Raw genomic sequence first — 12,327 nt, forward strand, 5'->3', positions numbered from 1 at the left:
AGAGATGAAGAGGATAAGGTAGGGTAGGCAGCGGCTGGTGACTTTGAGAGAGAGAAAAGGACAGGCGCCGTAATATCAGCGAATCAGAATTCAGAGAATGGGATCAGGCTAACCGAAACAAGCAATCTTTTGGGCATTTTAACAAACACTTGCAGGGCCTAATTATTTTTCATGTCTCTCTGGCTCTCCCTTTTTCATGGGGAAGGGGAATGAACCCAATGAAGCACATTCAGGCTTCCTCTCCTTTTTTCAGTCACTTTTAACTGGGGAATGCTAACTTTGATCCATTTCAACTTAACTTGCCCAAAAAATGAAGAGTACCAATTTCATAACAGAAAGCAGTTGACACTGGGAAATTTCTTCATGAATGTGAGACAATGCTCGTGAATGGAGTTGGTAGTTCTAACTTCTAACCAAACCTTTTTTTTTCTTTTCAGTTTTTTTTACCATAGTAGGTGGTGAATTGATTAATTACAATATCGGGAAATTTTAACATGCAGTTGCATTTTTATACCTTTGATTTCGATAACTTCACTTTGTTCATCTTTAAAATATAAATTATTGGCAATTAAATTTGAACATATAATATGTAGTATCTATCCGTAGTCGGTTTCCAGAATTGTTCATTATATTTCTGAAGATCGAATCTGGAAGGTAGGTAGGTGACATCACATCACATGCGTGTAGTCTAGCGGTTTATGGGAAGTGTTTCTTTCTTGTACATTTCCAAGTTGTAGTTGTATGTATATAAATTATTGCCCAAATATTTAATTTAATTATACTTATTAATCTCATCTACAGCTCTGTGCAATGGATGTTATACTGCAATTGGACCCCGAGATACATAAATAAATACAACCTTCAAGTGGCATGCACTTCTGAATTTTTATTATTAATTAATGTTGTTTTGTTCCTGCCAATCTGCCATTACAATTTACGGTCCCCAAAACTGATTTCAAGAATTCGTTTGTTAAAAAGAAAAATAAAAAATAGATGTGTGAAGGGGTGAGGAGATGGTCTCACAGTCTGACTTCTAATATTTGCATATAATATTAGTATTACTTTCTGGTCAACATATATGTTTGTGAATTGTAGACTTGTACTAGTTTCTTTTGAAACTTTTGAGCTTTCTCTACGGCTTCACTTAATCTTAGAAAACCGTTTAAGAGTCATATTTGGTGTTCTTTTGTTTGTTTAAATAAGGCCAAAAGATTTTATTCTATTTTTTTAATTTTGACAATTTTAGTTATGTACTTTTAATATGATAGTAATTAAGTTAAAATCGTCAACTTTGTTTAAATTATTAACAATAATCCGACTTGGCATAGATATTTTAGATATTTTAAATATCTCAAAAGTAGAACTCCTCTAATATGGTGATGTGTGTGATTTTGAAATGTTCAAAATAGTTATGTTATGTCAAATTTTCTGTCAAGAAATTAAATAGGATTGACGATTTGAATCCAATTGCTATTATATTGAAAATACAAGACTTGATCGAATTGCCAAAATTAAAATAACATAACCAATAAAAGATGCACATTAATTTGAAACAACCAATTAAGTAACTATTGTTTTAATTAATGATTTTTTTTTTTTAATATTTTGTTGGAAGATATTCTAAATTCGAATCTCTCTTCTCCAGTTCATAAATTCGAATCTCTTTCCCAACTCAAATTAACGAAATGTGTTTGGTCATATTCAATTTGTAAGGATATATTGAGGCTCTTAGGCGCTAGTGTCTTTTTTTACTAGAGTCCCTTACTTATGGTTTAGTCTTCATGGACATCATCCTCTCACAATAAGGTGGGCTGTATATGTTGTGAGTCCCACCTCATTATGAGATAATGCCTCATAGGACATAATCACTGTCACATACCCAATTGAAGACTTACCGTTTATTGTCTTTGCTTTGTATTTCTCCATTCTTCTATGATGAAGTTACTTCCACGTACCAAACAAGAAAAAAGGTCCCACTATATCAAGAGTGTCATCTAATTTGAAGAAATATGAGATGACCCTACATATATCATATGAGACCTGGCTCCCACTTTATATGAGCAAAAATTAGCTAAAAAATAGAAAAAGAATTGGATTCTAAAACATTAGTCAATTTTAAAACCGGCAGTTTAAGAGTGTGTAGACAGTACATTTTGAATTAGCCGGTTGATTGGCAAATCATGACCGATGAATCGACAAGGCCAAAAAGTGCACGTCCGCAATTAGTCCAATTAATTCGTTTAGTGTTACATATCAACAAATGCTCCGTTAAAGTTTTCAAGTCATTTTCAAATTCCTTGAACCATCCTAAAACCCGTTTTGAATGAATGAATCAACAATATTGCCACGAAATGTTTCCTAATTAAGATCCAAAAATACACACCAACCCACATCAATGTTGAGCTGCCAATATAAAGACCTATTTCCACCTTTGAAAACACAACAAAGAAAACGGCCATATATAAGCTAGCTAGCTATATATACACACATACATGCATGCATGACACCAAATTACACCCATGCAAGCCTCAGCTCCAACACAAACACATAACAAATTAATCGAACTTCCATTTCATCATTCACATCTCTCATCTCCCTCTCCCCCACATAAAAGGAAGAGAGATAAATTAGATAATTCATAAATAAATATATAATTCACTCTGTGATCGATCGTCTCTGTCTCTGTCAAACCCTCCAAAACCCTCTAGATCTCTGCTACATATATATCGATCTGTCATCAGACCTCATAATTAACAACACATAAGTCAGATGGGTTGTGGGAAATCAAAGCTCGCCATCGCCACCAGCAACACCATCCTCCACCGCAAGAAAACCAACGTGGGCGGCAATTCCTCCAAGAAGAGCAAAGACATAGAAACCGTCCTGGAAACTGCCACGAATCACGACAACAGCGTAGCAAACCCAAATGTGCAGCAACAACAACAACAACATGAACAATTAGCAGCTGAGATAAGCAGCAGCGAACAACAAGTGAATAAAGACAACAATGTTGAAAATGTTGGTGTAAATGTTGGTGGTGGTGATGAGGCAACGTCGTCTGTGGCGGCTGATGTGAAGGACATCGATGAAGATAATAATAATAATGATAATAAGAAGAACGAAATAGATGATGAAGCTGGGAACAAAGAAGAAGAAGATGGTATTGTTAATGGCGGTGGTGTTACTGTAGTTGAAGATGATCATCATCAGCAAGAACCGGAGAGATTGATATCGCATGGCTCATCGAACCGTTTCTTTTCGACGAGGAAGTTGGATGAGGAAGGATTCATTGATGGGATTATTTCAGAGGGGCAGTCTGGAGCCTCTGACTATCACACTCCACGCCATGGCAGCAAGAGCAACTTGTACTTCAAGGTGGACAATACTGCAGAGGACAAACAAGTGTTGGCTCCAGCACAAACAAAACCAGCTCATCAGGCACAGAACAATAATGGTACGTTAATTTAATTGTCATATTTATTAACAAAGTTTTATTTCATCCGTATAAAACTAAATGTGGTATATGTACTATGCAGCATACTCTTGTTTAGTTTATAATAATGTTAGGATCATTAAATTTGTTCACCAAATAATGAATTATAGAATTAAGTATACAAGTTTACTTGTTAATAAACAATAATAATAATAAATTAACTAGATTCAGATTAGGTTTAGATTTGAATAAATGAAATACTATTATACCATCTTGATGGTTTGTTAAATAAATTAATTTGGTGAGCTTAATTATAAACAATAGTGTTAATTTGCATGGCTCATTGTTTGGTACTTTAGTTAATTTGGTTAGATGTTTGTACAGTGGAGGAGAAATTGGTGACGGCCGAAGCAGAAAAGGAAATTACAACCACTACTGGCCCTGTTGAAGCCAAAGTTTCTGGCCCTGTTGAAGCCGAAGTTTCTGGCTCTATTGAAGCCAGAGTTTCTGGCCCTGCTGAAGAAGAGAAGAAAGAATCTGAAAACAAAAGTGGTATTTGAGTGTCGATCACCAGCAAATTAAGGATTTGAAGAATGAAGACAAGTGGGTGAAGGAAAACCAAATTGAAAAAAGCATAAAGCTTCTGACCTAGCTAGCTAGCTAGGTCAGCCTAATTTATTGGTTCTGCTCTCGTCCAAAAAATATATAGTACGTAGTAGTGTAGTACTACTTGTCTATTATGTACTAATTGGCATTACTTTCTGCTTCAAAATTTGTGAAATTTCATTTTTATATGCCAAATTCAACCACTTAATGTTGATGTATTCAGATGGGGTTCGAAAAAATTCAGGATTTGTTATCTAATATTGCTTTTAAGTATGACAGCATTGTAAAATATATATCTATGTACTCCGTGAGGAAGCCCCCCTTAAAGTTTAGCTCAAGTGATTGAATTCAATTAACTTTCAATAAATGTTCTGATCAAAATGAATCTTCATGATTTAAGATCTCCAATGAAAACCAAAAAATGGCCATCGTATGATCTTTGGAATGTGCATAGCATTTGATAAGAATGAAGCCTCACTACAAGAAAATGAAAATGAAGATGAAGAAACTTGACGAAAAAGAATTTTTATGTTAATTTGCGGTGTTAGAACCAGGAATGACATTATAGCACCACCAGCTTTGTTGGTTGATTGATTCGATCTACGTAAAATAACAGGAAAGAACACTGCTTCACTTAACAAATTTTATTCCGTAAATAATGCAACGTTTATTCTTTTACACACACAGAAACAGCAAATATGACACGAGTCACACAATTTTGATTGACTGGCTAATGCCTAATGGTGATGACCCTTTTAATAATATGACATGTAACAGTGTAAGAAATTCAGAAGTGACAATTATTTACACAAGAACACAGCGCCAGCATTCGTATTCAAAAGAATGAAGGAGTACACAGTATAGTAGTATACTCATTAATATATACACACGTCATTTGCATCCCCAGCCCATCACAACGATATTCATCAGCTATGGCTTCTGAAAACGAAACGGCTCTAAGCATACAATGAAACAGCTTTTTCAGGGCATAACCTACAACTGATCTCACTCAGATTTCTTCCAAGAGGTCACATGGCTGGCATTCTATTTGAGAACAGGATCCAACTGCGCATTCAATTTGAGAACAGGAGTTGCAGAAGTTCTGGACAATATAAAATTTCCTCCAAAATCTTTTCTGCTGTACTCCACTACACCAGGACCCATCACAATTCTGCATGATCTCCATGTCTTCGCCATTAAATCAACACCATAATAAACTAAATGGTCTGCAATGCTGTTCCCAGTCACTGACCTGCACAAATTTCCCAAGAACTTGTAGCTTCTTACCGGATAAGATTTTTCAACTTCAGTATTATACGATTCTTCTAAGTGATAGAAGATTGCTCTAGCGAGCCATGTATCAGAACATGATGAAGAAAAGAAACTGGGACAGCTTTCACCGATATTACAGCACAAAAGAGGGATTACCTGCTGCAGGTTGGGTCCTCGCCAGAGTCATCACAGATCTTCTCCACTTTATAGACAAGACTTGCCAATCCGATGTTATAAAGCCACACCTACAATAAGAATAAGGCTCTCAATGGTCTAGGAGAAAGAAACTTCCAAAATATGGTCATAAATATACATGTTTATGATTACAACACTGAGGATCTCAAGGTACAGGAAAAAGGATGGATTTGATCTCAGAGGAACAAAGCATAGATTGTCATTCAGATGTCATCTGACATTATTCTCAGTACTTATAAATTGTATCTTCAGAAATAAATGGTTGTATATGATAAAGAGTATAAAAATATTGAAAAATTGGCCACAAAGAGATGTGCTAGAAGAAACTACTTAATCAGTTTATTTTCTAAATGATATTAAAGGCTTCAAAGTAAATACATAAATAATCCACCTCTGTGGGCTAAAAAAATACCTCTCTTGGGAAGTGGTGGTATGTCTTCTGAGGAAAATAATAATAGTATGGAGGCAAATGAGGCACAATATCATGCTCATTTGTCACTCGTATAGTGTTAGGCACAAGTGTGCTATAGTAAGATGCAAAAGCTGCATTACCAACACGAGGTTGTCCAAATGTCATAACTTGAACATTTTTCTCTTTCTGATTGACCTGGGAAATCCAAAAAAGAAGAAGAAGAAGGATCCTTCATTACAATGTTACTGGTTTAAAGAACATGCTTGCGCAGAGTAGACTGCAATTAGCTTTCAAAGAAATAACATGAATGCAGCAGGAACCGAAAAACTTCAGCAAGCGGTGAATGACTTAGGCAAATTCAAAAACTTAAGATAACATATATTGAATACCAAAAAGAAAATGATGGAAGATACTGGTAGAAGAAACTCAACAAAACTTGCAAGGTGAAACATGCAAAGTGGAGTCTGGCTTAATTATGATTACCCTTAGATCAAGACCACAAAATGAAGCCATTGCCCCTCCCATTGAATGCCCTGTAACGATGATGCCAATATCTCCATAAAACTCCTTGGTTCTTGCAATAGCATTTAGAATTCCAGGGCGTATGGTTGTGTTATGGTAAGCGCTATAAAACCCATGGTGCACCTAAAACAATGGAAAAAGAATGAGAATCGAAACTTTATATTCCAGCAAGCAACACAGTGGAGAAACTTTAACGCAATAAATACCATTGCATCAGGCATGCCAGGGTAATCTATATCAAGTTGTTTCCAATATAAGTCTTCAATCCAATTCTGTATACTGTACACATAAAGTCAACCCATTAATCAACAAATTCAAGTAGAAGAACAAACTGGATTACCCAGGGAGATGCATATATTTTGAGGACAAACCACGAGGAATGTAGTTGGACTACACAATGACTAGCTCAACTAATGAGCAAGCCCTCTTCTATTGGTCACTGAATAATTTGAGCTCAAAAATATCATTCAGCAAAAGTGTTAAACGTGAATGATATAACCAACTACAGCATTCTACCTGTGTTCCTGAGTCCCTCTAAATGCAATTATAATAGCATTAGGATCTTGTGCCACTCCAACAAATGCCTATAGAAAGTAAAGATAATGTCATAATAGAGGTAACAAAGAAATTAAATTTAACAGCATAAAACCAATCTGAACTATGAAATTGCACCTGTAAGCAATGCTGGATGTCAACAATCAGCTCTATCATTTCAAATTCCTGTTTCCATTTGAAGGAGGAATAAGGCCAACAATGTTTAAACATAAGAATATCAAATTATCATATAAACCTGAGTACCTTAATCAAACCATCACATCTGTCGCATGTCCAAGTAAACAGCTCTTGCAAATCTGACAAATACACCTATGAGAGCAGAATGGATTCCAATTGTTACACAACCTATAGCAGCTGCATACTAATAGTTAAGATCTGTATGACAAGTATATCATACAGATTTGCAAGGGAGATATTGAGGAATGATTACAAACCAAATCCCCGTACATGGTCACAAGAACGGAAAACTTATCCCATACATGAAACTTACCGTAGAAGCATACCGCACTAATATTGTGGCAAGCGTATGATTGTAGACGGGGCTATGATCTAGGTGCTTGATTTTCAGTTCTGCATTTAGAAGAAAGAAAATTCCCTGTTGAAATAGATTCTAGAAGTTCAACAACAACAAAGCCATGTCCCAAGTATTTGGGATCTACAATTTCACACACCCAACAAAGAAAAATCAACTTCAACCACATGCAGGCCATTCTGCTCGACAAGGACATTACTCACAAACAATTTATATTGGTAAAGCTCTGAATGAACAATCTCTCTATTCTCCTAAGTAAATACTACCACCTCTTAAGTATCTATCAGACTAAAACCATACTATCCTTCAAGCAAATTACAATAAGGTAGACCCAACAACACCATCTGTGTTTCAAATGCTATTATACATAATGAATTAAATTATTAATTACGTATCCATCAGTGAAGCTTGCAAGCCCAATTTGTCTCCTCAACTAATTTTTCTTTTACCAACAAAAATTCCTTCAAACCCAATTACAGATACTGTGTTAACAACAAAACCCAGTAAGCATACCATGCCTACAATCCAAAAACGCCATCAACTATAACAATTTTTTATATAATGTGTGAGAAATTTCGATGCTTAAATTAGAAATTTTACCTCTTCCAGCAGAAAAAACAAACATCCATGTCAGTATCGCCAATACCAACCACCTCCTTTTCTCCATGCTCTGTCCCAAAAACAAAATTCAAATGTTTGCAGCAAAGAAAACAACTTAGGGCACAATTCATTATTAATAAGTTGAAATCAAGTTACAGAAACGGACCAGAACGACGACCCACTGGGCCCGTGGCTTCGGAGCTCCGACGACTATCGGATTGTGCCGGTTCCGGTGACCGTGCAACCGCGTACAACCGGAAACGCACCGTTTTGGAGACTCTTGCAGGTGGTGGGCGACGTATTTAGACCGCAGAGGGAGGCAGAGACAGAAGAGTCGTCGAAACAATAAATGAATAAATAATTGGGTCGGAATGGGCAAACCATGAAAACAGAAAGAACGAAGGAAACAAGTTTGTTTTCTGTAGGCTGCCGAAATTACCCTCAGCAGTGCCGTTCTTTCACTTCTTTGTATCTATTTTGCTGAGGTGTCAGTGAGCCAGGAGTTCCGGGATTGTTGTTGAAGGGTATTATGGTCATTATGATGTTTGAGGCGTGTCGGACTACACGCGCTGATGTGTATTTTTGTTTTGGATTGGGTTTGGATCAGATGAGTTATGCCTCTCCTTTATTAGTTTGTTCTTTTTTTTGTTTTTTTTCTTACTCACTATTTTTATCTGATGGGGATTTTTGTGTGTATATACAGCGAATAGCAATCTAACTAAAGTGAGAAATAACATATTTAATAATTTGATTTAATATAATCGTCAAATCAATAATTCATCAAAACAAATATAAATTCTGAATGAATTGTCCTTCGCTTGTTCCTTTTTATATCCTTTAAACGAGCAAAATTATAGTGAATAGTAGTTTAAGAGAAACAACTATATGTGCTGAAACGCGCAAGCACATAGACAGTAAGAGTGAATTATTCAAGCACCTACTCTCAGAACCGGTAGTGAATTCTTTGCTATATTTTATTCCAATAATGCTAATTGTCTCATTATTTTCCTGAAAGGGTATTTTTTTTAAAAAATTTTTTAAAATTTTTAATGTCCAATATATGAATGTCATATAAAATGATATAAAATTATGGTATAAAAATATAATAAGTATAGCATTACTGATTTTATTTCTAGGAATGGCAATGGGTACGTGTGGGAATGGGTATGCCACCTCCATATCCATATCCATATCCATATTTGTTTTCAGAACCATACCTTACCCAATCTCTGAATTTTTCAATTTGGAGATTCCCCATATCCATATATATATATATATATATATATATATATATATAGGGCCCTTCCAATAAGGAATCCCTCATTTAACATTAAATGAGGGATCCCTTATTGGAAGGGCCCTATATATATATATATCCGCGAGGAATGGAATCCCCATATCAATATCTAATCCTTGAATTCACCCCATTAGTTAAAAAATGTTTATGTGCCATAGATGGAGAAGAGAAACAGAGAGATCATAGATGAAGGTGGAAGCAGCGTAAGAGTAGGCTCAGGGTATAGTGACTCTGACAATAATTAGTTATTAGTAAAAAAACACTATTGTTATTAACTTATTATATATATTTTATATTATAAAAAGAAAAAATATATATTTAATTTGGGGCAGGTTTGGGGATAGCCCAGGACTGCAATACCATCCCCACTTCGTACCCGATCGGGCATTTTAAAAAGTCCGCAAACCATCCCCATACCCAAATTCCCCCCCCCCCCCCCCGCATACCTGCTCCGTTTGATTTTGTATATTCGCGGTTATCCAAATGCACGGTTTTTTGGCTATCCCTATTTATTTCTCTATTTTAATTTTAGTTGTGTATTGTAAATTCCATAATTCACATTTAAATCATCTTCATTCACCTCTTTCTACTCAAACACTCTTAAATTTATAATATATATAGTTAAGACTAAAAATCAGACAAAAACAAGCACACTAAAACAAAACAAAAAAAAAAAATTGATCTATATCCACTCTCAATTGTTAACATACGTGCTTGAAAAACTAATAAAATCTATAAATTGGCTACAAATTAAGTCTTATTTTAAAGCATGTTTTAAATATCAGTATATCAAGTTTTCATTATAAGAACTCTTACATAATCTTATTTAAGAGACACATTGCCAAGTTTATTTTGCAAAAAGAAAAAGACAAATTGGAAACTACATATTAATTACTCATTTATTTAAGGCTTTTTTACCCAAATAGCACCTGAACTATAGGAGGTGTGCTCAAATACCACCCAAACTTTTTTTCTTGCCAATTTACCATCTGAAATTATTAATATGTGCTAATTTGCCACCTAACATCCATTTTTCTGTTAAATCATCAAAAAATTTCTCAAACTTCCCATTTTGCCCTTGAATACAATAAAAAAATATTATTATTTTAAAAACTTTTTTAAAAATATAATTAGAAAAAAAATTAAAAACTAAAAAAATAGAAAATGGAAATACCCTTTTTTTAAGGGGGTTTAATTAGATTTTTTTTAAAATATTTAAAATGCTTTTTTTATATAAATGACGAAAATACCCTTGAAATAAACAGAAAATTTAACTAAAATGACGGTAGGTGGTAAATTGGCCAATATGTGAAAGTTCAGGTGATAAATTGGCAAGAAAAAAAGTTTGGGTGGTATTTGAGCACACCCTTTATAGTTCAAGTGATATTTGAGTAAAAAAGCCTTTATTTAAACATGCACACAGACTTCTTTTAAATTATTATTATTTGCAAATAGGAGTATCCAATGGGCAGAGGCATGAGCATAGAACAGACACAACGTAATTAAAACAAGCACGGCATGATACGAGGACGAAATAGTTTGGGTCGATATGAGCATTATACAAGTAAATGGGTTAGGCCGGATTGAAGTTAGCCCAACGTACAAGCATGGAACAAACACGATACATGGTGGCGAACCCGCCCAAAAATTTAAGGTGGGCTGAAATGGTGAAAAATGAATTTTTCTGTTGGATTGAGTGGGCTATAACACAATTTTATTCCAAAATTATACCTAAAATACACCCAATCTGCTGAAATTGGGTGGGCTGTAGCACAGGTTAGCCAACCCTTGGCTACGCCCCTGTTGACAGGTTTAGCCTGTTAAACCACATGCACACAGCACGAGCACAAACACAAAATGAGTTCGAGTTAGACACAACTCATTTAACAATATAGTTTTCACATTAAAAAAAAATTTAACAAGAAAATTCAATAGGTTCAAATGTACCCAACGTAAATAGATTGGACCAGGACGGCACAGCTCTTTTTTGACACCTCTATGTGCAAACAATTAATAAATCAAAACGTACAGATTTAGAGTTCACATGAACTATATATTTCATGAAACATATAATCAATTGCTTACACTGAAACCCTAACATTGGAGATGGAGAACTTTTTGCAGAGTTGGGACAACTTTTGGACATTATATTGATCAATTACCAGCTGTTGTATTGCATTGGATGCATATGATGCATGGCATACACGTTTTCCGAATCTCGCCACCTGTGTACATACGCATACATGCTTGCACAATATTCCAACACAAGTTGACATGAATTGAGGAAGCTCAAGAAATGCATGCAGAAGCATACAAAACCACAACACGTGCAATGCCACACGTAAATCTAGAATTCGAATCTCATGCTATAAATTATGAATGCACGTACGTACATGTTGAGGCACTGAGAAGAATTAACGATCGATCGAATACAGAAAAAGAGCATTTTACAGTAGAGATCGATCTGGACGTTTAATTGAGATGAGTTTTAAGATGCAGCAGATTAGTTCGCTGGTGGTGGCAGTGATGGTGGTGGTGGCCACCTTTGCCCCGTCGGCCTTTGCCCGCTGCCAGAACGAGGTCCACCCCGATGGCAGCGGGAGGAGTCCCCTGTGGAGGATAATGCTGGAAGATGGTAGAGTGAATCGGAACGATGGTTGCTCCGGTTCATCATGCAATATCCTCAACGACCCTTGCTGTGGAGGTTGTTCTTGCCTCCCGGTTGGTATACTGGTCGGGGTTTGCGTTGGTGGGTGTTGTTAGAACTCAACTAATGGCTAGCGGTCGATCGCTAGCTGCTTTAGTTTAGTTGTAAAATGAAATAAAGTCGATCCAAAGACTAAAATAAAGTCGATCCAACTTGTGGATATGCATGCTTCTTGTATGGTGGAACCGATGCCTTC

General features: G+C 35.6%; 2 protein-coding genes across 3 annotated transcripts; one reads left to right on the forward strand and one right to left on the reverse strand.

The window, feature by feature from the left end:
• The first annotated feature begins 2,769 nt into the window (after positions 1-2,769).
• Positions 2,770-3,993, forward strand: LOC147294261 (uncharacterized). The gene is made up of 3 exons (XM_086231182.1): positions 2,770-3,160; positions 3,215-3,454; positions 3,818-3,993. The coding sequence occupies exons 1-3, from the start codon at positions 2,770-2,772 to the stop codon at positions 3,991-3,993; spliced, it is 807 nt and encodes a 268-aa protein (XP_086087308.1).
• A 700-nt stretch (positions 3,994-4,693) lies between these two features.
• LOC147294262 (lipase-like) lies at positions 4,694-8,537 on the reverse strand. Of its 2 annotated transcripts, XM_086231836.1 has the most exons (11): positions 8,294-8,534; positions 8,128-8,197; positions 7,486-7,565; positions 7,239-7,304; positions 7,113-7,160; positions 6,957-7,024; positions 6,647-6,719; positions 6,402-6,563; positions 5,919-6,113; positions 5,468-5,556; positions 4,694-5,291 (listed from the first exon to the last, which is right to left on the reverse strand). In XM_086231836.1, exons 2-11 carry the CDS (start codon positions 8,192-8,194, stop codon positions 5,084-5,086), a joined length of 1,056 nt encoding a protein of 351 aa, XP_086087962.1. In that variant the 5' UTR covers positions 8,195-8,197; positions 8,294-8,534; the 3' UTR covers positions 4,694-5,083. The 2 variants fall into 2 exon arrangements, with proteins under 2 accessions (XP_086087962.1, XP_086087963.1); XM_086231837.1 differs by lacking the exon at positions 4,694-5,291 and having other exon boundaries at positions 5,464-5,556; positions 8,294-8,537.
• Positions 8,538-12,327: the final 3,790 nt, after the last annotated feature.

The sequence above is a fragment of the Dryas octopetala genome, chromosome 2 (assembly GCF_963921425.1).
Source record: "Dryas octopetala chromosome 2, drDryOcto1.1, whole genome shotgun sequence".
In the NCBI taxonomy this organism is placed as follows: Eukaryota; Viridiplantae; Streptophyta; class Magnoliopsida; order Rosales; family Rosaceae; genus Dryas; species Dryas octopetala.

Bases quoted from the DNA above. Each gene is read 5' to 3' on its own strand.
- LOC147294261 (XM_086231182.1), top strand. From the start codon at position 2,770: ATGGGTTGTGGGAAATCAAAGCTCGCCATCGCCACCAGCAACACCATC. The intron at 3,161-3,214 runs GTATTGTTAATG...ATCATCAGCAAG, and splicing joins GAACAAAGAAGAAGAAGATG to AACCGGAGAGATTGATATCG. The intron at 3,455-3,817 runs GTACGTTAATTT...ATGTTTGTACAG, and splicing joins TCAGGCACAGAACAATAATG to TGGAGGAGAAATTGGTGACG.
- LOC147294262 (XM_086231836.1), bottom strand. From the start codon at position 8,194: ATGGAGAAAAGGAGGTGGTTGGTATTGGCGATACTGACATGGATGTTT. The intron at 7,025-7,112 runs GTGCAATTTCAT...TACTTTCTATAG, and splicing joins ACATCCAGCATTGCTTACAG to GCATTTGTTGGAGTGGCACA. The intron at 6,114-6,401 runs GTAATCATAATT...TGGATTTCCCAG, and splicing joins TTTGTGGTCTTGATCTAAGG to GTCAATCAGAAAGAGAAAAA.